General features: G+C 35.7%; 1 protein-coding gene across 1 annotated transcript in view; it reads left to right on the forward strand.

Moving 5' to 3' along the window:
- TMEM116 (transmembrane protein 116) overlaps nt 1-24099 on the forward strand; it is a 72168-nt gene that overhangs the window by 40229 nt on the left and 7840 nt on the right. The window contains exons 7-9 of the mRNA XM_053699753.1: nt 7427-7573; nt 12066-12201; nt 17158-17287. Of these exons, the coding sequence (XP_053555728.1) occupies nt 7427-7573; nt 12066-12201; nt 17158-17287 (413 nt within the window). The remainder of the gene's footprint in view (nt 1-7426; nt 7574-12065; nt 12202-17157; nt 17288-24099) is intronic.

A 24099-nucleotide genomic window follows, 5' to 3' on the forward strand; every position in this document is an offset into this window, starting at 1 on the left:
GTTTTTCTTTTCAAGGATAAAATTGTTTGTCTTTGTGCAGCCAATTAGAATAGCTGTATGCTATATGTTGCATGATATAGAATATAGATTTTACTGCATTTGTAAAGTTAATGGAACTAAACATTTCCCGTCTTGTGACCACTGCCAGCAATCAGTATATGAGCTATAAACAGGAATTGCTTGGTACTGTGTAATAATTGTACCTGCATATAAGTGACACCATTTTTCAACATACCTGGAATAGTTGTGTTACAGCTGTACAGCAGTGACACGATTTATCAACATATCTGGCATAGCTGTATCTGTGTAAGACATTAGCACTAATTTGTGTGGAAGTATTATATTAGAAAAATGTGCCTTACAGCCAATGCCTAATAGTAAATATTTTGGCTCTGAGTCAATACATTTTTTTGTTGTTGTTGCAACATCAAGATTAAAAAATTATGTAATTTAAAAAAAAATTGGTACCCACCCCTAATCACAAATGTGAGTTGCGATTAACTTTTTTTAAAATCATAACGGCTCACCTCTTAGTGTATAGAACACGCTCCACTGTGAAGGATAGCAGCATCATGAAAAAGCAATGAACGCATAACTAAACAAATTAAAGTAAAAAAAACCTCCCTCAATAAAGCATAAAAAAGAGGCAAAATTTGCAGCTTTATAGGAGTGAGACACAATACTGAATAAAAATATATTAAATAAAGGGCTAAATATCGCTTTCATTCCATGCTAATGTGTGCTGCTATTACAAGTTAACAGCAATGCAAACGCGAGCTCACGTTCGCTTTGCTGGGAAGCAGTAATGGCCGCATATTTTTAAATATATATGTATACTAGCTGTTGCCCGTGGCTTCGCTCGCGTGGATTTTGTGATTTGGAAAAAAAATTGCGAAAAATTGTAAAACACGTATTTTTTATTTTTAAAGAAGAATCTAAATACCAATTTTTACTTCTGTAATATCTTCATTTTTTTAGATATAGGTATCCTCATAAATCACCCCCCCTCTTCCCCCCCCCCAACTGTATTCACAGGAAATGCTAAAACAAGTGTTTCTTTATTTTTAAAGCAGAATGTAAATACTAATTTTCACGTTTGTAACATCTTTGGTTTTTAAGATATAGTTATCCTCATTAACCCCCCCCCCCTATTTTGACCCCCCTTAAGTAGATTTTTGGGGAATAGTAAAACACATATTTCTTTATTTTAAAAGAGAATGTTAATACCAATTTTCACATCTGTAACATCTTTGGTTTTTGAGATATAGATATCTTCATAAATCATACCCCCCTCCTTTTGACCCCCATTAAGTGGATTTTTGGGAAATGTTAAAACATGTGTTTCTTTATTTTTAAAGAAGAATCTAAATACCAATTTGACACGTCTGTAACATCTTTGGTTTTTGAGATATAGGTATCCTCATAAATCAATCGTCGTCCCCCTTTGGACCCCCTTAAGTGGATTTTGGAGAAATCGTAAAACACGTGTTTCTTTATTTTTCAGGAGAATCTAATTACCAATTTTCATGTTGTAACATCTTTGGTTTTTGAGATATAGGTATCCTCATAAATCAGTCGTCGTCCCCAGGGCCGGATTTACATCTCAGGTGCCTGTAGGCACAAAAACCTACATTTTCCATTTTATGGAGATACACAAATACACACACCAATTGCAATATTTGTTGTAATGGAAGCTACACCAAAAATCAATATTCACTTGACTCAAATGACTCACTTGACTCAATTTCTATTATGTATAACATAAACAAATCATGTTAAACTTTTAATGCAAAATATTCTAAAGAAAACCCTATTTAAAGGGACATAAAATGTGACAGTGTGCTAGAGCATTTTATTATTGCACTAGTGCTTGCACAGAAGTGTGTTAGCCTCTTGCAAAAGAGTTAAACACATAGTCAATGTCAGTTCTGAGACAGCAATACGCATCTGTGCAGACTCATAGCACATGTTTACTTACAAGCCATTAGTGTATTGCTTTTCTGGAGATGACTTTGACTATGTGCTTAACATTTTGTTGGAGTTAAACACAGTTTTGTGTAAACAATAGCAATATTAAAACTAGCAGCATGCAAGCTCATCAACAACCTTTACAGCCAGTGGAAGAAAATATAAAACGTAGGTCTTTTTTCCACTACATGAAAAAAATCTTGTGAACTCTGATATTTTTGGTACAAATACACACAGATGTTACATTTATTTTGTTCTGAAATATAAATATAATATGATGTTGCTCTTAAAGGAAAAAATGGAATGTTGTAGATTATATGTAATCCAGGGGTCAACAAATGTGTTTAAAATTAGAAATGTAATTTACCCCAAAACACAAACATACCACACTTACTTGATAAAATAACAGATTAACATTTTTTAATGTGATGTGTGTGTATGTGTGTGTGTATATATATATATATATATATATATATATATATATATACATACACATACATATACATACATACAAAAACAAATATGCCATGTGAGTGGTTTACACACTAGCAAAATGCACTACAGCACATAACAAGTGAATACACTGCAACCCTCTCTGGTAGCCAAGGGGTTAAAGTGCTCTGCTTGTTATGTTGTCATTCTAGGCAGCATTAGAAGCCTTGTACAGTCCTAACCTGTTGTTCTGATTCTGAAGCTTTCATTCCTCAACAAAAGTATCTGCTACACATCAGCATGGAGCTTGGCTGTGTGAGGCAACAGAAGTACAGAAAATAAAAGTGAAACTAAACATCCCTGGCAAAAATGGGAGGGGTTTAGTTTTAATCATTGCCCTTCTCTCCTTCATGGCTCCCTCAACTGCTGTAACATATTCCCAATGAAACACTCGACTCTGTAAGTACCTGGCAGCACAATTCTTACTAAAATTAATGCCCTCACCAAAAAAAAAAATTATTTTTTTTTTACTGACAGGCAGGCGCCCCTCACTGCAAGGCGCCTGTAGGCACATGCCTACTGTGCCTAATGGGAAATCCGGCCCTGGTCGTCCCCCTTTAGACCTCCTTAGGTGGATTTTGGAGAAATGGTAAAACATGTGTTTCTTTATTTTTCAAGGAGAATCTAAATACCAATATTCACTTCTGTAACATCCGTAGTTTTTGAGAAATAGGTATTCTCATAAATCACCCCCCCCCCCTTTTGACCCCCCTAAAGAAGATTTTCGGTAAATAGTAAAACACATATTTTTTATTTTTAAAGGAGAATCTAAATACCAATTTTCAAGTCTGTAATATCTTCATTTTTTGAGATATAGGTATCCTCATAAATCACCCCTCTTTTGTCCCCCTTAACTGTATTCTCAGGAAATGCTAAAACACGTGTTTCTTTATTTTTAAGGCAGAATGTAAATACTAATTTTCACGTTTGTAACATCTTTGGTTTTTAAGATGTAGTTATCCTCATAAATCACCCCTCCCCTCCTTTTGACCCCCTTAAGTGGATTTTCGGGAAATTTTATAAAACATGTGTTTATTTTTAAAGAAGAATCTAAATACCAATATTCACGTCTGTAACATCTTTGGTTTTTGAGATATAGGTATCCTCATAAATCAGCCCCCCCTTTTGACCCCACTTAAGTGGATATCTTCGGGAAATGTTAAAACACGTGTTTCTTTATTTTTAAAGGAGAATCTAAATACCAATTTTCATGTCTGTAACATCTTTGGTTTTTGAGATATAGGTATCCTCATAAATCAGCACCCCCCTTAAGTGGATTTTGGGGAAATGGTAAAACACATGTTTCTTTATTATTCGAGGAGAATCTAAATACCAATTTTCACCTCTTTAACATCTTTGGTTTTTGAGATATAGGTATCCTCATAAATCAGTCATCGTCCCCCTTTAGACCCCCTTAGGTGGATTTTGGAGAAATGGTAAAACATGTGTTTCTTTATTTTTCAAGGAGAATCTAAATACGAATTTTCACGTCTGTAACATCTTCGTTTTTTGAGATATAGATATCCACATAAATGAATTCACCCCCCTTTTTCACCCCCTTAGGGATGTAATTTCCCAAAATCCTTCCTTAGTGGGTGCCTACATCATAAAAACAACATATCTTCCAAATTTAACATTCCTAGGTTAAACGGATTGAGCTGTGAGTTGATGAGCCAGTCATTAAGTCATCCTCATAAATCAGCCTCCCCCTTTTGACCCCTCTTAAGTGGATTTTGGGGAAATGGTAAAATACGTATTTCTTTATTATTCGAGGAGACTCTAAATACCAATTTTCACGTCTGTAACATCTTTGGTTTTTGAGATATAGGTATCCTCATAAACCAGTCCCCCCCCTTTGGACCCCCTTAAGTGGATTTTGGAGTAATGGTAAAACACGTATTTCTTTATTATTCGAGGAGAATCTAAATACCAAGTTTCATGTATGTAACATCTTTGGTTTTTAAGATATAGGTATCCTCATAAATCGGCTCCCCCCGCCTTTTGACCCCCCTTAAAGGGACATAATACTCATTTGCTAAATCACTTGAAACTGATGCAGTATAACTGTAAAAAGCTGGCAGGAAAATATCACCTGAGCATCTCTATGTAAAAAAGGACAATATTTTACCTCACAATTTCCTCAGCTCTCCAGAGTAAGTTCTTTGTAAAAAGTTATACTTCAGTTACTGCACAGCTACAGGTAAAAAAATAAAATAAAAATTGAAGAAATGAACTGCAGCCAATCAGCATCAATAGTGCTGAGATCTTGAACTCTTTTACTGTGATCTCATGAGATTTGACTCAACTCTCATGAGATTTCATAGTAAACTTCCTTAAACTGAATAGGGAAATAACATGAGTGTTCATGAGACTCACTCCCTTGCCTGTCCCGGAACAGACATACTGATTTGCTGCTTAAAGTCCTTTACAATGGGGTGTGAATACTTAGGACACTTTGAGGTAAAATATCTTCCATTTTTACATAGAGATGTTCAGGTGATATTTTGTAGTCAGCTTTTTACAGATATGCTGCATCACTTTCAAATGTTTCAACATTTGGGTATCATGGCACTTTAAGTGGATTTTGGGGAAATGGTAAAACATGTGTTTCTTTATTTTTTAAGGAGAATCAAAATACCAATTTTCACGTCTGTAACATTTTAGTTTTTTGAGATATAGGTATCCTCATAAATCAGCCCCCCTCTTTTGACCCCCCTTAAGTGGATTTTCGGGAAATGTTAAAACACATTTTTTTATTTTTAAGAAGAATCTAAATACCAATTTTCACGTCTGTAACATCTTTGGTTTTTGAGATATAGGTATCCTCATAAATCAGCCCGCTTCTTTTGACCCCCCTTAAGTGGATTTTGGGGAAATGGTAAAACACGTGTTTCTTTATTTTCAAAGGAGAATCTAAATACCAATTTTTACATCTGTAACATCTTTGTTTTTTTGAGATATAGATATCCTAATAAATCAGCCCCCACTTTTGACCCCCCCCCTTAAGTGGATTATGGGGAAATGGTAAAAAACGTGTTTCATTATTTTTCAAGGAGAATCTAAATACGAATTTTCACATCTGTAACATCTTCGTTTTTTGAGATATACTGTAGGTATCCACATAAATTAATTCACCCCCCTTTTTCACCCCCTTAGGGATGTAATTTACCAAAATCCTTCCTAAGTTGGTGCCTACGTCATAAAAACAACATACCTTCCAAATATCACATTCCTAGGTTAAACGGATTGAGCTGTGTGTTGATAAGTCAGTCATTCACTCATCCTCATAAATCAGCATCCCCCTTTTGACCCCCCTTAAGTGGATTCTGGGGAAATGGTAAAACACATGTTTCTTTATTTTTAAAGGAGAATCTAAATACCAATTTTTACGTCTGTAACATCTTGGTTTTTGAGATATAGATATCCTCATAAATCAGCCCCTGCCTTTTGACCCCCCTTAAGTGGATTATGGGGAAATGGTAAAAAACTTGTTTCTTTATTTTTTAAGTTTAATCTAAATACTAATTTTCATGTATGTAACATTTTCATTTTTTGAGATATAGGTATCCTCATGAATTAATTAACCCCCCTTTTTTGCCCCCTTGGAGATGTGATTTCCAAAAATCCTTCCTTAGTGGGTGCCTATGTCATAAAAACAACATACCTTTCAAATTTCACGTTCCTAGGTTAAACGGATTGAGCTGTGCGTTGATGAGCCAGTCATTCAGTTAGGATTAACACGTAAATATATATGTACAGTTATAAGCATATACATCTGTATTTACAGGGAACACACAGTTCCCATAGACCACAATGTAAAGGCACTTTTCAGCGCCGTTTTTTTTCCAACACATCACTCTCACCAACTTTAGACCCCAAAAACTGCATAGTAAAGTTTTTTTTTATAACAATTATAATGCTCTCTATTTTGAGTGCATTTTGGGCACTTTTAGAAAATTATCCAGAGATATCCAGCGCTAACTGCTACAGTGAGCTTGTGGTAGCAATAACCAGTCCCCTTGTAATGGCTGGTTAATTATTATTAACTGCCCATATGCGGCTGCGTGATAATTTAAAACTACACTTGTAATCTAGCTCAAAGTCTTTTAAGAATCCCGCATGATTAGCATTAATAAAATTGGTGAAAAATCATGACCATTACCTACCGATTGCTCCAGAATGCCAAGGCCATTCCAATTGTGTCTTCAAGATTGCAGAGACACCTTTTATTTTATCAAGTTAGACTATTTTACATAACAAAATATATTTGTGAATATGTTAGAAGTGCAAGCATTTATATGTTACTATGTCATAATCATGTTTCACAAATTTGTGGAGGTTGCTTTGCAAGACGTTCTTGTTTAATTTGCAAGGTGTTGTGTATGAGGTACATTACGGAACTATGGGTGTTAATATCAGGAGCACCCACTCTATCTATTAATTTCAAACATGTACTTGCCTTCACAGCAAGTCTGGTCAGCAACTTCACGAGTGTCTATGAATTTAGCCCAATGTCTTGAATAGATACAAGATAAGGCAAAATAAACAGCTGCTGATGGGCTTATTTACCCACAAATCGCTATCTGCTGAGGTCTAAAAAAACATTTTGTAGTACACACATATTTTCATGCCATGTTCTAGAAGACTAGCAGATCAGGAGATGCTACAGAGGATGTATAGTTTAATTTAATGAATAGTAATAAGTCAGTATTTAGAAATGAAAAGTGAGTGGCAATGGAATGATTTATAGTAAAAGCTATGCACTAGATAGCAATAAATACAAAGATGGCACTCTCATCAGTGTTTCTGTTAATCTCTACAGCTTATTAACTGAAGCCACTCACCTCCCAACTGTTTAGTTAATGACATAGGAACTGGGGATGCTGGAGAGAGCTGTTAATGAGTTTTACCAAGTGCTCTCCATAGTAAATGTTCTGTATGGTTGTTAAAACAATGTCTCCTAACCATTAAATAGTTTTGTGCACTCTAATGAAGGAACAGGAAGTTCATTTTACTTTATGTTTTTCAGTGCTTTCCTTATTGTGTTCACGATCCCTGTTCTGTATTTTGGAAATGCCATGGAATGCTATGGAAACTCCAGCCATCCACACGGGTAATTCTACAAACCTCTCCAGTCAAGACCTATATTATATTCATATCTTTCTTATGGTATTTTATTACATGGCACAATGGATATTAGATTACTTAAAAAGGGAAATTAACATTTTCTAACAATAGCAACAATTTATTTTTTTATAATAGAGTCATTAAAAAGTTTTTTTTGTTAGGTTTCTCTTTTCATTCTCCTCTTTCTTAATATATAAGAGTGATTTGGACTTCTTAATACATTATCCAATTTGTGAAAAGTATAGATATTAATAGTTGTAGGAAAATTAAGAAAATGTTAATATTTATAATAAGATTATATCCTTTGCAAATATAAACATAATCATTTGACAATTGTATAAACACCCTCTGACACGCACCTCCTGCCCATCCTCCACTAGTGGTCCACCTACCTTCTAACACACAAAATAACCTTCCCTTACTGTCCTCTCAGTTTAGATCTAGCATAAAGGTTTATGTGTAGGTTTGTGGCATTTATTTTGGCATAGGACTGGGTATTTGGAACTTGTGTTTGTTGAAGTATATACTTTCAATTTTTAAAAATGTGTTACATGAACAATGTGTTCATATTTGTATCAGAATAATCAAACTTTTACAGAATATCTGTCATTTATGGTGTGATATAAGAGGGAACTGGTGCCTTAGAATCTAGAAAGGAACGTTTTCTAGGAAGGTAGAACATAAAGAACACACATATGTGTAAATATTTATGTGCACATAAATGTATATAAACACATATTTTCTATCTCCAGAGCTGCGGTACAACTATGGGGGCAAAGTTTGTCCCTTCCTATGCCAACCTGTTTATGGGTTGGTGGGAGCTGTGCCACATCTATGGAGATGGGAATCCTTTCAAGCAAAACATATCTTTATACAAAAGATATATTGATGACTTGCTCATTGTGTGGGAGGGAGACATGCCAACCCTTAATCAATTTTTTAATTACATAAAAACTACTGATAATGTGATCTCTTTTACTAATGAAGTTCATTCAACTTATGTAAGTTATTTAGATCTCACGTTAGTGGGCAATGTATTGAAATCTAATGTTGAAACTAAGATTTACAAAAAACGATTTACAAAAATTTGTTATTACATGCCAAGAGCAATCCCTCACATACTTTTAAAGCAATTGCTAAGGGACAATATCTCAGAATTAAGAGAAATTGCACTGACCCCAAAACATATAATGAAGAAGCATTACAATTGGATAGAGACCTTAGAGAGCGGGCATACAATAACAGAGTAATAAAAGACGCACGGTTCTCTGTGGCACAGTTGGACAGAGATACTTTACTTAGGGATAAGAGAGCAATCAATCCCAGTGAAAACAAAATTAAAAATAAAAACAAAAATAAAGACAATAAAGACATACAATTTATCATGCAGTACTCTAATCATTATCAGGAAGTATGTGAAATAATTTAAAAGCATCTACCAATGTTGGCTGCAGAAGATTGCTTTGGATTAGATCCACAAAAACATGTGAGATTTACTTATAGGAGAAGAAAAACTTTGGGAAATATTGTCTTCCACTCTGTACCTACCAAAGAAAGTAAGCAATCCTCCTGGTTAGAGGTGAAGGGATTACATAAATGTGGTTTCAAGGATTGCAAGGCATGCAAACATGCCACATTGGGAAACACATTTAAATCCGTTACCACCGGAATAAGTTACAACATCAATAGCTGTGTAAATTGTAGGACAAAAGGGGTGGTATATCTTATTGAGTGTACATTATTTCACTTACAGTATATCGGCAAAACCCTAAGAGATGTAAGGTCACGTATAAGGGAACACATATCTAGCATTACCGTTGATACAGAATCAAGCAGAAAAAGAGAAGATAAGATACTACCAATAACTAGACATTTTATTGAAAAATGTACACGAAACAGATTCTTTAAGATGGACAGTTGTAGAAAAAGTCTCCCTCTCAGTCAGAGGAGGGACCTCAATAAAGTTTTAAGTAAATGTGAAGTGTATTGTATATGGTGTTTAAAAACTAGAACACCACAAGGCTTTAACTCTAGATTTGATCTTGTTAACTATTGGCAATAAAGTAGGTCCCTATTATAATATATAACACACTTAGATGTTATTTAAAGGATAAAGATATAATAAGACACACACACTATGATTTATTTAGGAATATTAATGAAGAAGCCAGCAAGCTATGAGACCAATTGTATAATTATCTAGTTTATCAAAAGGACTTGTTAATAATTTTGAGGTACAATATTTTATAGTATACAAGGCAGATGCTGCATTATACCCCTAAACCTATGCACTTAGACATGGACATTTAATGGGCTTTCTTGATAGATAGGATAATGCAAAACTAGACATAGAGTGTTGTTATTTTCATTTGCTTTATTTTATTATTATTATTATTATTATTATTATTATTATTATTATATCTTTTCTGCTCCCAATATGAGAGAAAGCAGTTTAACACTCAAGAATTACATTTATCCAGATTATCCATGTGGTGCTATAAACAAATATACATATTGATAAAATAGTAACACAGAGACTATGTAACTATTAAAAATACACAGATCGGTATATAATATCAATACAAGCCCTATAGTTAGGAAAGATGTTTTTGAAATAAAGGAGAAATATAGTTTTTTTTAAAAAACAAGGTTCAAAAATACTTTGAGGCAAAAGGGCAAATTAACTCTATAGTAAACGATTGTTTTAAAAATTCCAAGTTATGTTACATTGTATTTTACCCAAGAAAGAAAAAGGGTTAATTAACTCAAGTGCTTGTTAGAGATAATTGATTTTAAGCTGTTTGTATAAATTGTATTTAATTAATTAATATGCACCTGTATATATTGCTTGTATTCACGTAGCACCCCATCAGTCTATGAGTACGGCTCCAAGGGACTGAAACGCGTTAGACTGGGGCACTACCGTTTAACTCTGAACACTCTGGCTTGGATGCCGTTGTTTTTAAGGATTTTTTATTTAAGTTCTACCTTATATACTGGAAATTACGTTTGGACGTCTCTTCTTCTTTACTGTATATAAACACATATTGAGCCCTTTATATGCAGTATCATTTTTAATATGTTTTAATGGGTTTTTTTTGTAGAAATACTTGAAATTTGTATGTTCTTCACTTAGTAGAAAACTTTCTTTTTATTTTTTTAAAAAGCTGCCAGGGTGTCAGGATCAATACTATTCAGCATAAAGATAAATCCAATTATCCACACTCACTGGACCTGTAGCAAAAAAACTAAATTTATTTATACAAACATGTATGACGCTTTGAGACAAATCTCCCTTTCTCAGTCCAGTGAGCACAATCCAAAAAAAAAACCCACTGTAAAATATAGTGTCTTTTGAGAGTTGAAGTAAACCTTTATTATTAAAGGGACTGTCAACACCAGAATTTTTGTTGTTTAAAAAGAAAGATAATCTCTTTATTACCCATTCCCCAGTTTTGCATAACCACACTATTATATTAATACAATTTTTACCTCTGTGATTACCTTGTATCTAAGCATCTGCTGACTGCCCCCTTATTTCAGTTCTTTTGACAGACTTGCATTTTATCCAATCAGTGCTCACTCCTAGGTCACTTCACGTGCATGAACTTAATGTTATCTATATGAAACTCATGAACTAATTCCCTCTAGTGGTCAAAATGCATTCAGATTAGAGGCAGTCTTCAAGGTCTAAGAAATTAGCATATGAACCTCCTAGTTTTAGCTTTCAACTAAGAATACCAAGAGAACAAAGCACAATTGGTGATAAAAGTAAATTGGGAAGTTGTTTAAAATTGCATGACCTATTTAAATTATGAAAGTTTTTTTAGACTTGACTGTCCCTTTAATAGTATAGCGCAGAACTACATGAAGAACTCTGCTACCTGTGCACACACCTGCACTTATCAATCTTCAGATGTCAGTGCACCCAAGCCTGGTGCTTGACAGATAAAAGATAACTTAGAACTTGTAATATAAACACAAAATTAGAAGCACTATTGATTGCAATCGAGCAATGTTACAGCACAATAGGCAGTAATATTTGTGTGCTCCACTTGTAATCTAGCACAATAGCTTTTAGGTTACATTATGTGTATCATATCACCATAATAAAATACATACTTGATCTATGCTTGTTCAGTCACATCATTTTTTCTGGTTAAACAGTTAGTTACAATAAAAATAAAAGTAGATATTTATAGCATACAGGTTTAAAAAAGGTTCCCATTTACTTCTATGATCACATTTCTGTATTAGTGATCCTGCAAATGGATGACATTCTTGCAAAACTGCTTTCATTTAGTGCTCGAGACATGGGCAAGCGCCTGAGCTTATGTCCCTGCTTTTCAACAAAAGATTCCAAGAGAGCAAATCAAATTTGATGATAGAAGTAAATTAGAAAGTTTTTTTTAAATTGCATTCTCTATCTGAATCATGAAAAAATCATTTTCTAACTTCATTGTCTCATTGTGTTGCAGATGTCTAATGTTAAATGTCGGGTTCTCTGTTACAACAAATCTTGGCAATACAACAAATGAAGTGTGCACAGGAATACGCTACTACAGCACTGTCGGCTTCCTGGTCCTGTTCACCCTCACAGCCATCCCTATCATTGTATGTGATGCTTCCATTGTCCTCAAAATCATGCAAATCTCCACACTGCTTTATAATCTGTATGACAAACACGTCGGAAATCTTGCTATCCTGTCCTGCTTGCTGCTTTTTCTATAACTATTTAAAACACAGAGGCCTAGATTTGGAGTTCGGCGGTAAAAGGGCTGTTAACGCTCCGCGGGCTTTTTTCTGGCCGCACCATAAATTTAACTCTGATATCGAGAGTTTAATCAAATGCTGCGTTAGGCTCCAAAAAAGGAGCGTAGAGCATTTTTACCGCAAATGCAACTCTCGATACCAGAGTTGCTTACGGACGCGGCCGGCCTCAAAAACGTGCTCGTGCACGATTCTCCCATAGGAAACAATGGGGCTGTTTGAGCTGAAAAAAAACCTAACACCTGCAAAAAAGCAGCGTTCAGCTCCTAACGCAGCCCCATTGTTTCCTATGGGGAAACACTTCCTACGTCTGCACCTAACACCCTAACATGTACCCCGAGTCTAAACACCCCTAACCTTACACTTATTAACCCCTAATCTGCCGCCCCCGCTATCGCTGACCCCTGCATATTTTTTTTAACCCCTAATCTGCCGCTCCGTAAACCGCCGCAACCTACGTTATCCCTATGTACCCCTAATCTGCTGCCCTAACATCGCCGACCCCTATATTATATTTATTAACCCCTAATCTGCCCCCCTCAACGTCGCCGACACCTGCCTACACTTATTAACTCCTAATCTGCCGAGCGGACCTCACCGCTACTATAATAAATGTATTAACCCCTAAAGCTAAGTCTAACCCTAATACTAACAACCCCCTAAGTTAAATATAATTTACATCTAACGAAATAAATTAACTCTTATTAAATAAATTATTCCTATTTAAAGCTAAATACTTACCTGTAAAATAAATCCTAATATAGCTACAATATAAATTATAATTATATTATAGCTATTTTAGGATTAATATTTATTTTACAGGCAACTTTGTAATTATTTTAACCAGGTACAATAGCTATTAAATAGTTAAGAACTATTTAATAGTTACCTAGTTAAAATAATAACAAATTTACCTGTAAAATAAATCCTAACCTAAGATATAATTAAACCTAACACTACCCTATCAATAAATTAATTAAATAAACTACCTACAATTACCTACAATTAACCTAACACTACACTATCAATAAATTAATTAAACACAATTGCTACAAATAAATACAATTAAATAAACTAGCTAAAGTACAAAAAATAAAAAAGAACTAAGTTACAAAAAATAATAAAATATTTACAAACATAAGAAAAATATTACAACAATTTTAAACTAATTACACCTACTCTAAGCCCCCTAATAAAATAACAAAGCCCCCCAAAATAAAAAATTCCCTACCCTATTCTAAATTAAAAAAGTTACAAGCTCTTTTACCTTACCAGCCCTGAACAGGGCCCTTTGCGGGGCATGCCCCAATGATTTCAGCTCTTTTGCCTGTAAAAAAAAACATACCATACCCCCCCCCCAACATTACAACCCACCACCCACATACCCCTAATCTAACCCAAACCCCCCTTAAATAAACCTAACACTAAGCCCCTGAAGATCTTCCTACCTTGTCTTCACCATACCAGGTTCACCGATCCGTCCTGGCTCCAACATCTTCATCCAACCCAAGCGGGGGTTGGCGATCCATCATCCGGTGCTGAAGAGGTCCAGAAGAGGCTCCAAAGTCTTCCTCCTATCCGGCAAGAAGAGGACATCCGGACCGGCAAACATCTTCTCCAAGCGGCATCTTCAATCTTCTTCCATCCGGTGCGGAGCGGGTCCATCTTGAAGCATGCGACGCGGATCCATCCTCTTCTTCCGTTGTCTCCCGACGAATGACGGTTCCTTTAAGGGACGTCATCCAAGATGGCGTCCCTCGAATTCCGATTGGCTGATAGGATTCTATCAGCCAATCGGAATTAAGGTAGGAATTTTCTGATTGGCTGATGGAATCAGCCAATCAGAATCAAGTTCAATCCGATTGGCTGATCCAATCAGCCAATCAGATTGAGCTCGCATTCTATTGGCTGATCGGTTAGACTTAGCTTTAGGGGTTAATACATTTATTAGAATAGCGGTGAGCTCCGGTCGTCAGATTAGGGGTTAATAATTGAAGGTAGGTGTCGGCGATGTTAGGGAGGGCAGATTAGGGGGTTAATACTATTTATGATAGGGTTAGTGAGGCGGGTTAGGGGTTAATAACTTTATTATAGTAGCGCTCAGGTCCGCTCGGCAGATTAGGGGTTAATAAGTGTAGGCAGGTGTCGGCGACGTTGAGGAGGGCAGATTAGGGGTTAATAAATATAATATAGGGGTCGGCGGTGTTAGGGGTAGCAGATTAGGGGTACATAGGGATAACGTAGGTGGCGGCGCTTTGCGGTCGGAAGATTAGGGGTTAATTATTTTAAGTAGCTGGCGGCGATGTTGTGGGGGGCAGGTTAGGGGTTAATAAATATAATACAGGGGTCGGCGGGGTTAGGGGCAGCAGATTAGGGGTACATAAGTATAACGTAGGTGGCGGTCGGCAGATTAGGGGTTAAAAATTTTAATCGAGTGGCGGCGATGTGGGGGGAGCTCGGTTTAGGGGTACATAGGTAGTTTATGGGTGTTAGTGTACTTTAGGGTACAGTAGTTAAGAGCTTTATGAACCGGCGTTAGCCAGAAAGCTCTTAACTCCTGCTATTTTCAGGCGGCTGGAGTTTTGTCGTTAGAGCTCTAACGCTCACTTCAGAAACGACTCTAAATACCAGCGTTAGAAAGATCCCATTGAAAAGATAGGCTACGCAAATGGCGTAGGGGGATCTGCACTATGGAAAAGTCGCGGCTGAAAAGTGAGCGTTAGACCCTTTAATCACTGACTCCAAATACCAGCGGGCGGCCAAAACCAGCGTTAGGAGCCTCTAACGCTGGTTTTGACGGCTACCGCCGAACTCCAAATCTAGGCCAGAGTATGTTTGTTAGCCTTTTTGTACCCAGCATAACAGCGTTATCATCTTAACTGTATTGTATTACATAATAATAATATTCCATCACTGCTTTATTTTATAATTGTCTCCTTACACAGGCTTTTCTGTTTCTAAATTAGAACTTTTTGTTGGTGTAGCTAGACCAGCTGAATATGAAAAACTAATATATATATTTTATATATATATATATATATATATATATATATATATATATATTATATGTGCAAACACATCAGCACTAGAATGTAGTCAAAGTTAGATTATAACATTGCAGCACCCATGACTAGTGGGAGGCAGGGAATAATCTCAGTACTATGCTTGTAAAATATATTTGGGGCCAGATTATGAGTGGAGCGCTAACAGGCAAGAGCGATAAGAGGTTTATCGCGGGTGTTTGTGCGTGTCGGGTTTTTCACTTATATTACAATTAGAAAGTAAACGCAATCGCTTGAGCACAATTGAAATTAAAGCACTTCGGGTTAGTGCTTCCTCAGAGCTCTGGTTAACTGTTTCACAAAAGAAGTGTCACAAAACAGATTGAAAATACATTACAAAGCACAGTTACACTCATAATAACCTCATCTGCGGAATCTGTTGGCGCTTTATAAATAAAGAATAATAATAAATAATAATAATAATCTAAAAAAATATTTAAAAGAATATTGCACACAAGGGCTCAAAGATATGAGGTCTCAGGTCTCAGGGAATGGGCTTTAACATTGAGATACATAGATATACATGTCTAAATATGCATATGCATGTATATATGTATGACCCAGCTGTACAACTGGCACTGCTGATTGGATCAGCAGCAGTTTCTGCTCTTGGCCAGCAGTGCTCTGCGGGTCCTCAGTAAGATTTAGCTATGTGATTAACCCTTTTGCTTTGGTTAAACACATACAATTACAGCGTCACTCTAACATATAAGAACATGTAATTTTAACACTAAGGGCCCTTTAAAAGTAATTTAATTCATTAGAAATTTTGCTTTGAAACTTACACTATCCTGTACAAACAGGGTTACCACATTCCTGTTTTAAAGCTTTCTATGTTTGATCCTTGATTTTATTTTTACTTAGAGCATTTATAGTCTTAAAGGAACATTTAAGTCAAACAATGTGCTTTAATGTTTTAGAGCATGTATTCATGCTGTAATTCTATATATTTAGCTGCCACAAAGGGGTTAAAGATGTATTCCCACTCAGAAGCCGCAGGGAACTGCTAGACTCAAGCAGGAAACAGCTGGTGGTTGGCAAATTTTATGCAACTGCTGCTGCCAAATGGTTTGCTGGCTGTTTCCTGTTCAGGACCGACAGCTCTTTGCAGCTCTGAAGTTGGACTTTAACTATGTGTTTAATCTATTTACAGAGGTTAATCACATAGATTTTCAGTGTGAGTAGTGAAAATTACACACACTAACAAATTAGATCATTTTCTCACTACAATATCCATTTAGGGCTAGATTACAAGTGGATCTCTAATTTATTGCACACCCACAAACGGGTGATTTTGCGCATAATAAATAACCAGCCATTGCAAGTGGCTGATTATTGCTACTGCAAGCTCGCACTAACAATTAGCACTCAGAAAATTAACCAGAGATAAGACCACTGGTTAGTTTTTTAAAAGTGCCCGAAATGTCCTTCAAATAAAGGGTCTTTTAGTTTTTACGTGTCGGACAGCATGAGAACGAGGCTCCCATTATTCGTGTCTGCTTTGACATTGATGTGCCCTAACTTGTGATCACACCATGTTATTCTAGTTCTTAAAAGATAATGCATGATGTTTATTAAAGTATGCAATATAAAGCGTTTATTGTATTACATATTTCATATCTATGTCTTCTGTACTCTAAGACAGAATAGACAATGGCTTTACATAGATGCCTAATGAATCTTTATTTAGTGGCACAGATGCATCCCAAACACATAAAATATATTACGTATTTTGCAGATCCTGCTTAGAATTACCTACACTTTGTCTAAAACAGATCACCTTGAAGGTCAACAGCAGGCAAATATAATTATGATGAAACGCAGTATCCTGCTTTACTGTCTTGTGTTTTTCTTCTGCAGTATACCAGGTCAGTGCTTTATATAAATTCTTGTTGAATTATTCAGTCTTGTTCAGACAGGAATCTAAAATATACATTTATATAAGGTCTGTATATAAGGTCTGTATAAAAGGTCTGTATAAAAGGTCTGTATATAAGGTCTGTATATAAGGTCTGTATATAAGGTCTGTATAAAAGGTCTGTATAAAAGGTCTGTATAACAGGTCTGTATATAAGGTCTGTATAAAAGGTTTGTATAAAAGGTCTGTATAAAAGGTCTGTATAAAAGGTTTGTATAAAAGGTCTGTATAAAAGGTCTGTATAAAAGGTCTGTATAAAAGGTCTGTATAAAAGGTTTGTATAAAAGGTCTGTATAAAAGGTCTTTATAAAAGGTCTGTATAAAAGGTCTGTATATAAGGTCTGTATTAAAGGTCTGTATAATAGGTTTGTATAAAAGGTCTGTATATAAGGTCATAAGGTCTGTATATAAGGGCCGCATCCGACCCTCCAAGGGTTTTGGTGTAGGCTCTCAGTATCAAAATTGTAGAAGAATCATTAAATATGCATATTTGTACCAAATTTTGTAACTATACACTTACATTAAATTCATTATAGTAACTAATTTATTATTAATTTCATTTTAGCTAAAAATGTGGTTCTGATTTAATTTTATTTTTCAAAAGCATTATCTTTAGTGTGTGAGTGTAATGTAACCATCCAGTTGTGCCATTTGTGCACCAGGACACCACTAGCACCACAGCTTTCAGTTAACCCCAAGACAAACCTGGGTGCAAAGCAAATAGGGAAAATGACAAAACAAAATTATTAACATAACACATTAAAAGTATGGCACTCCCTTTCAAGCACACAGCTAGAGTAAAAGCAAAATGTAAGAGTTAGTCACAGCATTTAGCCAAATGGTGATATGCTCAGGCCCACGTCAAGGTCTCCTTATGTCTGAGGTTAACTGCCTGTGTTAACAATTGGCCAAAAACTAGTTAGAGCAGATATTGGTAGCCCTTTTTGGGAGGAAAGAGTTTTGAAGAACAGGAAAAATGGAACTTAACATGTTTTAGATGTGGCCAGTGTAATATCATTAAGGGTGACACAATTAGTCATCCATACTCTGGCCAGAAATTTATGATTATGTGGGGGGGGGGGGGGGGCAGCCATGGGTGTAAGTGAAATCAAAAAGTGCAGCCCCTGTGGAGATTTTATAAGATGTATAATTTGCGTGGGTTTATCTACTACAATAGCTTTACATTGAAATATCAGCCCGATTTGCTTGCTTGCCATTTTATAAAGTTATGGTTATCTACTGCCGATTTCCAGGATATGCTGCTTACTAGTGTAACTATTTGTTTTTCCTTGGTAATGTAGATACTTAGGGGCCGATTTATCATAGTCCAAATGGGGCCAAATATCCCTGTTTCTGTGTGAGCCTTCAGGCTCGCCTTTAAACAGGAGTTAAGCAGCAGCGGTCTTAAGACCGCAGCTCCTTAACTCGGCAGCTGCCTCTGAAGCTGCGACATCAATCCGCCCAATCGCATATGATCGGGTTGATTGACACCCCTTGCGATTGTCGACATGCGTATGTTGTCAACATTCAGCGATGTCAGGCGGACATGATACGCTACAGTGTATCATGTCTGCCTGACATTGATAAATCAGCCCCTAAGTTGTATCCCTTATGCCCCTATTTTCAGTACATATATGGTGATGCCAACCTTGCCAGAGGCCGGGGTAATGGAGCGTATTAACTTTAAAATACTAGATAGGGATCTTTTGATATTTCATTTAAATATCATACTATAATAATGTCTGCTGGTTCAGCTAGTATACTATGCCATATCGCTCAGCCAGTTGGACATTGATTTTTGTATTTCTCTCAATATACATCAAGTTATTTGTTTTTTCCCCTTTAAGAGCTAGTTAGAGTAATACAGTAATGGATTAATTCATGCCTTAGGCCCCTAATATTGCAGTACCTCACAAAGAGACTGTTACTTGTAATTAGATTGACCATTATTGAATCTCCACTTATATTAGTTTTAGGTAGAGGAAATAATTTAATATTTTTCCTTTAGCTGAGTTTCCCCTTATAAAAATCACATTGCAGGTGATAACAAATAACCTATTATAGCCTTGCGGCCCTTAGGTTTGGTTATTTGTGTCAACCCTTTGAAATCATTGACACCTCTTTTTATATTGCTCCCCGTATACATTTTTGTCAGACTGAAGGTTTACATGAGCATAGTGAAGAGCTATGCTTATCACAGAAGCTACTTGATTGGCAGACATATAGATTTACCATGTGAGACCCATGTGTGGTCTATTACATCTTATGGAGGTGCACAAGTACTCTTTTAGACAATTTTAGTACGAACACTTTCCATACATAAGTTCTTTCTTTAATATTATAAAAGAGAGGTTTTACATTTGAGACCCAAGAGTGGTCTCCTCTATTTCAAGTACTTTCTGTCGCTACAATAGTCTCACAGGTTTTTGAGGTCCATGAATGGCCTCTTGAGTAATTCAGGATAAAATAGTTAAATTAGCATATTGTGTGATTCTCTCCTAATTAAGATTTATCTTTCTTTCATGTAATTGGCAAGAGTCCATGAGCTAGTTACATATGGGATATACATTCCTACCAGGAGGGGCAAAGTTTCCCAAACCTCAAAATGCCTATAAATACACCCCCACCACACCCACAATTCAGTTTAACAAACTTTGCCTCCTATGGAGGTGGTGAAGTAAGTTTGTGCTAGATTTCTACGTTGATATGCGCTTCGCAGCAGGCTGAAGCCCGGTTCCTCTCAGAGTGCAGTGAATGACAGAGGGATGTGAAGGGAGTATTACCTATTGAATACAATGGTCATCCTAACGGGGATCTATTTCATAGGTTCTCTGTTATCGGTCGTAGAGATTAATCTCCTACCTCCCTTTTCAGATCGACGATATACTCTTATATACCATTACCTCTACTGATTCTCGTTTCAGTACTGGTTTAGCTATCTACTTTATGTAGATGAGTGTCTTTTGGTAAGTATGTTTTCTTTTATTTAAGACACTTTCAGCTATGGTTTGGCACTTTATATGTAAAGTTCTAAATATATGTTTTGTACTTATATTTGCCATGATTCAGGTTAATCAGTATATTTCCTTTTTGCAGACTGTAGTTGCGTCATCTATGATGCTCGTGTTTGTTGCAGACGTTCTTGGCGCCAAAAAATATTTTGTCAGTGGTGGGCGTCATATTTGGCGCCAGATTTCTGACCTTATTTAAGTCTTTATTTCATTTTGCTTCTGGTTTCCAGAGGCTTATTTTGTTTGCATTTTTTCCCATTCCTGAAACTGTCATATAAGGAAATTGATATTTTACTTTATATTTTGTTTTTCTCTTACATTTGCAAGATATCTCAAAACTGTTCCTGTTTCAGAAAACACTGTTGGATTCCTGCTGACTGATATCAGTCCTACCAAAGCTAAGTTAATTTATTTTAATGTTATGAATTTTTATCTTTAGCTATGGTTTGTATTAAGTTATCATGATTAACTTTTACATGCAGAGAAAATGTCCATCAGTATTAATGCATTGTCTATTGCTATTCTTTTAACATCTAATGTACAAGATATACTTGGGAATTTATAAGAATATTTTTTCTGATTCTATTCTGAAGGCTTTGTCTGCCATCCCGCCTTCTAATAAAATGTAAAGGTCTTTTTTAAAATTCTCATTTAGTTGATGAATTTTCAAATGACCGACAACATACTGAATTATCCTTCTCTGATGAGGATTTATCTGATTCAGAATATCCTTCATCAGATATTGACACTATCAAATCTACTTTTTATTGTTAAATAGAGTACATTCGTTCTTTGTTGAAAAGTGTTGATTATATTGGATATTGAGGAGACTAGTCCTCTTGATTTTAAGGCTAGCTAATATTTCAATTCTGTTTATTAACCTCCTGTGGTTACTTCAAAGGTTTTTTTTCCAGTTCCTAATGCTAGGGAATGGAACAGCCTGGTACTTCTTTTATTCCTTCTTTAAGGTTTTAAAATTGTATCCTTTGCCAGCAGTTAGTTTGGAGTTTTAGGAAAAGATCCCCAAAGTTAAATGGGGCTATCTCTACTCTTGCTAAACGTACAACTATTCCTATAGAAAATAGTATTTATTTTAAAGATCCTTCAGATGGGAAACTTGTATCTTAAAAAAATTAATTTATTTTCAGGTCCTTTTCTTAGGCCTGCAATTTCTTTGGCTGATGTTGCAGCTGTTTCATCTTTTTTGGTTGGAAACTTTAGCGCAACAAGTATCGGATTATGATTTGTTTAGCATTGTTAACTTGATTCAACATGCTAATAATTTCATTTGTGATGCCATTTTTTGATATTATCAAAATTGAGGTTAAAATCTATGTCTTTAGTTATTTTAGCTAGAAGAACGTTGTGGCTTAAATCTTGGAACGCTGATTTGATTTCTAAAATCCAGATTTCTATTTTCTTTCCTTCCAAGGTAATAAATTATTTGGTTCACAGTTGGATTCAATACTTTCAACTGTTACTCTGGGAAGGGAGTTTTTTTTGCTTCAAGATTAAGTTCTAAGGGTAGATCTTAAGCTTATATCAGTTTTTGTTCTCAGTAAGGAACATAAACCTAATTCTTCCCCAAGTAATATGTTTCTAATTAGAAGCTTTCTTCAAAATGGAATGAATTCAAGCCATTTAAGAGATCAAAGCCAGCCCCCAAATTCGCATGAAGGTGCGGCCCTTATTCCATCTTAGCTGGTAGAGGGCAGGTTAAGATTTTTCTAAAGTTGTTTGGTTCAATTTGGTCCAAACTTCTTAGATTGGGGTACAGAATAGGATTCAGAGTAAGACCGCCTGTGAGAAATCTTTTTCTCTCTCACATATTCCAGCTATCCCAGTAAAGGCTCAGACTTTCCTGAAGTGTGTTTCAGACCTGGAGTTATCTGGGGTATTCATACCAGTTCCGTTTCAGGAACGGGGTCTGGGGTTTTTGTTCAGAACTATTCATTGTCCCAAATAAAGAGTACCATCTTTCAGAATGGTGATTATAGGGTCTATTCTGCCTTTTGTTCGGCAAGAGCATTATTTGCCCACAGTAGACTTACAGGATGCATATCTTCATATTCTGTTTTATTTTTTTGTTTAAATAATTTTTATTGAGGTTAAAAATGTAATAAAACAGATAAGTTATTTTACAGATGTCATAGACATATACAAAGAAAGAACATATCCATCATATTATCACAATATATGGTCATATCTGTTACGTCACAATTATGCAAAAGATGTTAAACATAAACCTCATATTTTCTGTATTTGATTCTATATAATATCGTAGAAAGAATAAACATGTAGTGATGTACAATATACATAGAATATAAAGAGTATAAACTTTTTAGGCTTTTAAACTTTTGAAACCCAGAGTAATGTAAGAAACTAACTGCAAACTGTGGCTTACAATATATATTAAGCTAGAAGCTACCTGTGCCACCAGATTCTGGGTATTTAAGGAGGGGTTCATTTTAAATGCGGTATGTTTCGAGGGAAACCGCGCAAGAATGCTCCGGTATAATCACATAATACCAGAGTTCTACATATATAGGGGGAGGAGGAGGGGGGGAGGAGGGGAGGGGGGGGGCGGAGAATAGTCATGTATTTTCTTAGTTGGGAGTTGAAGCCTTTGAATATATATCTTCTATGTAGAAGCTCTCATGTTGAGCTAAGCTAGTGTAACAAATTAGAAGTGGAAGTGGCAGGGCATATAAAGCATAAATTTTGACGCCTGTCCTGGAAGCACATTGGAGTTTCAATAATAAAGTTATTGGTAGAGAAGCTATTACTATCAAGGGCGCAAGACAAACACATTTCCTCTAAGTTCATAGGTACTCGCCATATCGGCCGCGTACAGCGAGACCCCAAAGAGCCATAATTAACAAAAAGTAAACCTCTATATGGAGAGCTGGAGAAAATAGAATAACTGATTACTATGGTAAACTCATTGTTTCTACATAAGTGAAGACATATACAGTATATTGCCCTGTGTAACTCCTATAATGATAGTACGCAAACCACTATACTACCAAGTGCAGGCTGGATGCAGAGTTTATATCTAAGAATATATAGCATACATAACACCCCTAGGAGGGTTAGGCCTTATGAATAAACATATATATAAATATATGCCAGCATGTATAAAACCAGCTATACAACATTTAATAGAACCAGTAGGTTTATCACACTATATCTGGTTAAACACCTGAATACAGGAAATTGTGATTAGATACGAGTTAGTCTCTTGAATTAACCTAAGGTTAAGGCTGCTTCCAAATATGTACAGAATATTATTATGCGCAATAGCTCAAGATAGTAGTACAGGTGTAAATCCCGTGTGCTGAGTGCGGGCCCTACACCCAGTAACAGGAAAACACAAACTATGGTGTATAGATGATAATCTGTTAAATGACATCTGAACAAAGATTCAAGTGTATTATGTACATATGTATGTCGATATCTTAGCGAAGAAGTGGCCTATAGTCAGAGCATATATATTGCGAGATACACATTGCCCCCTAGAATATCAATGTTGAGTGATAACAGCCACACACACATATCTCCGCCCTAATCTCAAGGAACAAGGAACCCACTAGCCTGTATAGTTGTAAAGTAATATCAATCTGGAACAAACATAAGCATCCTACAAAGTATTAAGTATATAGTTAGTAACTAAGCATAAAGTAAGGAGACCAAATTACCCACTTATAGCTTAACCATACATAGATGTGCATTCAACGCTACCCAAATAAAA

This window comes from Bombina bombina, chromosome 2, assembly GCF_027579735.1.
Source record: "Bombina bombina isolate aBomBom1 chromosome 2, aBomBom1.pri, whole genome shotgun sequence".
Taxonomy (NCBI): domain Eukaryota; kingdom Metazoa; phylum Chordata; class Amphibia; order Anura; family Bombinatoridae; genus Bombina; species Bombina bombina.